General features: G+C 31.5%; 1 protein-coding gene across 1 annotated transcript; it reads left to right on the top strand.

Annotated features, from left to right (window-relative positions):
- The first annotated feature begins 705 nt into the window (after nucleotides 1-705).
- Nucleotides 706-4,087, top strand: LOC109808410 (WAT1-related protein At5g07050). The gene is made up of 7 exons (XM_020371407.3): nucleotides 706-1,099; nucleotides 1,283-1,345; nucleotides 1,563-1,679; nucleotides 1,785-2,040; nucleotides 2,338-2,499; nucleotides 2,614-2,765; nucleotides 3,623-4,087. The coding sequence occupies exons 1-7, from the start codon at nucleotides 891-893 to the stop codon at nucleotides 3,870-3,872; spliced, it is 1,209 nt and encodes a 402-aa protein (XP_020226996.1). The 5' UTR covers nucleotides 706-890; the 3' UTR covers nucleotides 3,873-4,087.
- The last annotated feature ends 650 nt before the right edge of the window (nucleotides 4,088-4,737 follow it).

Here is a 4,737-nt window from a genome sequence, read left to right as displayed (position 1 = left end):
TGGAAAGATTATAAGCTAATTTGACAAACTTATAAGCTAGTTTGAGGAAAATAAACTTATTTGATATATGAACTTATTTAGAGAATTTATAAATTATTTTCATCAACTAATTATATTGAAGTAATTTATAATTTTATAATTTATAAACTTTTAACTCCATTATTCATTTATTTATTTCATTAACTTTCTTAAAATTATTTTTTATTTTTTTAATTTTGAAATTATTTTGTCTATTTTATTATTCTTCTACTGTCATTACAATTAAAAACTCTATTTTATATCATTTTATAATTATTAGTTCAATAATTTTATCAAGCACTTTCGATTAAATAAAATAAAATAATGAATTTTCATCGTTTTTATTATTAACTTATAGCTTGAAGTTCTTGACTAATTTGTAAACTTTCTCCTATATTATAAACTAGTTTTACTAAAGACATCCAAAGAGAGAAAATTATAGATCTACCAAACTAAATTCTATAGGTTTCTCGTCTCTCTTGATTCCGTTATATATTATATATCAAAAGTTTATTTTGTTGCTTAGTTTCTATCTGAGCACCAATATATGCGTATTGACCTGCCCCCATGAAAGTGATTCCTACGTCCACCCCACTAGAGAGAGAGGCCACAGAATTTAAAAATTTAAGCACACATATGACGTAGACAATTGATTCCATGTTGGTATAAATAATAGGAGCCCTTCCATGCTATTCCCTAGGAAGAAACACAAACATTAATTTCTTCCAAGTGTTCTTCCTATTTTTCTAGTGTCCTCTCTTTGGTTATCTATTGTTTCATTGTGCCCTCCTTTTGATTCTTTAATATATTTTGTTTCCACCGTTTTCTCAAACACAAGCCTTTCGGAATTCTCCAACGCCATAATAACCGAAATGGCCACTGAAAAGCTTAGATGTTGTGCAAACTTCCTTGAAAACTCTAAGCATCACTTTGCCATGATCGCTTTGCAGTTTGGCTATGCAGGCATGAACATTATCAGTAAGGTTTCCCTCAACCGTGGCATGAGCCACTATGTTCTCGTTGTTTATCGCCATGCCTTTGCCACTGCTGTCGTCGCTCCATTTGCCCTCATCTTTGAAAGGTTCATACAACAAACATGCACTTTATATTTGGATAAACTTCTTTGTAAATACTTGTATAAAGTAAAAAAAAATAAAAGATTTATGAAGTTTATTGGAACAAATTAAGTCATAACAAGCTTTTGTCTTGTTAATATATACAAAAAGCAAATTATTAATGCCAATGCATGGTTTCAATTTCACAGGAAAGCTCAGCCAAGGATAACATTCTCAATTTTCATGCAAATTTTCATCCTAGCTCTACTTGGGTCAGTTCCATAATTTGATGCAATATTCTTTGCTATATATATATATATATATATATATATATATATATATATGTTTCACTTAGAATATATCTTGGAAAAACTCGTCTTTATTTTAAAATTTTCTTGACAAAATTGAATTTCCTCTCAGAGGACTTAATACATTGATAAATGAATAAGTTGCTTACATCAAGTACTGGTTACTATATATTGTACACAGGCCTGTGATTGATCAAAACTTCTACTATGCTGGGTTGAAATTAACGTCCCCAACTTTCTCATGTGCATTGAGTAATGTGCTTCCTGCAATGACTTTTGTGATGGCAGTTTTATGCAGGTACAATTTCCAATAGAAGTAGTTATTTTTCAAGGGTTGTTTTTGCTTACTTCTAAGAGTTTTTGTTAACATTGATTTTAATTATGGATTGATTTATTTATAAAGGATGGAGAAGATCAACATGAAGAAGGTGAGATGCCAAGCAAAGGTGGTGGGAACATTGGTGACTGTGGCTGGGGCCTTGTTGATGACCTTGTACAAAGGCCCTGTAGTGGGGATGTTTTGGAATAAACAAGCACTTCATCATAGGCAAATCAATAGTAATGCAACAAGTGCCACATCTTCAGACAAGGATTGGTTCATAGGCTCCATTTTCCTAATCATTGCCTCCCTTGCCTGGTCATGCCTCTTTGTTTTACAAGTAAGGCCACATAAACCTAAAAGTTTCCCAACTTTTTGTGCTCTCTAATCATGTGTGTGTTAATTTGCCAGAGAAATTATTATTAGATCATTTCTATGAAGTTGAACACTACTAAGTGCCTATGATTTCAGTCAATCAGGATATATTATGTATTTAATTTTTTTAATCTATTAAAAAAAATAATAACATTTAATTACGTGTTGTTATATAAAGTCTAGTTATGAATGAATTATATAATTTAAAATCGCGTGATAATTTCTCATTTTGAAACAAATTTGTTCCATGTTTATTGGACAGGCCAAAGCCATTGAAACCTACAAAAATCACCAGCTAAGCCTCACATTTCTTATCTGCTTCATGGGCACTCTTCAAGCTATTGCTGTTACTTTTGTTATGGAACGCAAGCCATCCGTGTGGACCATTGGCTGGGATATGAATTTACTTGCTGCTGCCTATGCTGTAAGAATAACATCTTTAATTATTATTTTTTCTTCTTCCATTTAATTATTTACTACGGGTCTTTTTCTCTAACATGCTAGTTAAATGATTATTTTCACAATTTGTGTGTATTAGGGGATTGTTACATCAAGCATATCATACTATGTCCAAGGATTGGTAATTAAGAAGAAAGGGCCTGTTTTCGCAACTGCATTTAGCCCTCTCATGATGATCATTGTAGCCATCATGGGCTTCCTTATCCTTGCAGAACAGATTTTTCTTGGAGGGTAATTTTTAATAAACCTTGCTCATGATTGGAAATTTTATTTTACGAAAATAAATACTTTTAAAATATAAAAAAAAATAAACAAAAATTTTCAAAATAAGCCAATTATGTACTCATTACTAACAATAAGTAAGACGACACAATATTTTCTAATTGGATTGTACAACAACAACAACAAATAAAATCCGAATTAAACCATTTATTTTACTTGGATTAATTTGGTGGCTTTTCCCCCGCACTAACTATAAATTGGATACACCTGTTAAGAGAAAATATTCTTTCTTAAATTCTTTATATAATACATCCATATGTGTAATGAATATTCACATTAATCTACCACCTTTCTTATACCCCAAGAAGCATCTAGACATTTTCTGTACCCCAAAAGAAAGTTGAATAAAAAATAATACTGTATCTTTTTGTACCCCCAAATAACATATATATTAGGAGAGCTGTTCTCATTACATAAAACAAGACTAGTACATACAATGACCTATTCATACACTATGACAAACTAAAATATATATTTTAGTGATAATTTTTTTCATTTCTTTATAAAAATCCAAACAAAAAATGTAATATATAATTCATTCACTTGACATAGAAATTTTTACACCATAACATAAGAATTAAATTCAAAATTTTGTAGTTTCCAAGTTTTTAGTTTTAGTTATATATATATATATATATATATATATTTATCATATTTAATTCAACTTATTTTAATGATACAATCACTTTTGTTTTAACTTTTAAGAGAATTTTTAAAAGATAAACAATTATTATGAAAAAATATTCGATCTTTCTTAATAATCATGCACTAAACTTATTGGAGAATTTGACTTTTGGCTTGTGCAGTGTGCTTGGTGCCATCTTGATCATTATAGGCTTATACTCTGTTCTATGGGGAAAGCACAAAGAACTAGTGGAGAACAAAGTGACAGAGGATATACCCTTGTCTCTAAAGGGTGTTCAGGTTGATGAAAATCCAGGGTCACTCACTGATCAGAAATTCGATTCCAACAAGTTCTCTTCACATGTTATTAACGTTCCTATCCCTGAGGATCCCACGAAAGTTAACAATATTAACCAAAGAAGTCAAGAATAAGCACTTTGAATCGTAAATGAGGATGTCTTTTTTTTTTTTTTCTTTTTTTTTTTTCTTCGGCATGTCATCTTTATGTTGTCCCTTATTGTTAGCAAATTCTCCATTTTCCCATTAATCAAAAAAGAGTGTAGTGTGTTGTTTTTAACAAGCTATATATAATTTTGTAAGCACTTTAAAGTTCAAACTAATTAATTAATAAAGAGATTAATTAATCATGATGTTTATCTCCATCTTTTTTCGCATAATTGTCCCGAACAAGTTTGGATTTTTCTACAACTTTCTACTTTAACGGAAGCTGAGGCCTGATTCAGATCCCACTGAGGTTGATAGTGGTTGGAACTTTTTATAAAATGATATTCCATTGAACATTGTTGTGAATCTAGCCTTGGTGCATGCATGTGAATTGAGCATATGGCATATATGTTGTTGATTATGACAACATATCAATAGACACGTGTTAGAGAGATTGTAGTTGATAAGAAATCACCCTTCCTGATTCTTAGTCTTTTCCTCAAATATAAGATGTACTTGTCTGAGGGCATACTCGTAATCTTCAGGTGGGTAAAGGGCCGAACGAGAGCTCCGGATGGATCTTCAGAGGGGGGGAGGTACCTGCAAAAGGCACTCCGATGCTCAAGTCAAGACAAACATGATTCTCAAGAGAGTAATAATTGAACAGTGACATACCTCGTTACGTGTGACCTATTTATAATACCTGACATGGGCCTGAACATGATGGGCCTTCTCTGACACTTACCAAATTAGGTAATACGATGTTAATCGGCGGGTTATGCCTTAATTGTGCTTTGTCCCTTGTTAATCATGATCGTCATTCTAATTATTCTTTCTGTTGACCTTCGGCCGA

This window comes from Cajanus cajan, chromosome 10, assembly GCF_000230855.2.
Source record: "Cajanus cajan strain Asha chromosome 10, NIPB_CcT2T_4, whole genome shotgun sequence".
Classification (NCBI taxonomy): Eukaryota; Viridiplantae; Streptophyta; class Magnoliopsida; order Fabales; family Fabaceae; genus Cajanus; species Cajanus cajan.
Note: the sequence above shows the minus strand (reverse complement) of the source record. Positions and strands in the feature narration are given on the sequence as shown.

Coding starts and splice junctions, on each gene's coding strand:
- LOC109808410 (XM_020371407.3), top strand. CDS start 891: ATGGCCACTGAAAAGCTTAGATGTTGTGCAAACTTCCTTGAAAACTCT. Junction 2,041..2,337: donor CATGCCTCTTTGTTTTACAA/GTAAGGCCACAT, acceptor TTTATTGGACAG/GCCAAAGCCATTGAAACCTA. Junction 2,766..3,622: donor GAACAGATTTTTCTTGGAGG/GTAATTTTTAAT, acceptor TGGCTTGTGCAG/TGTGCTTGGTGCCATCTTGA.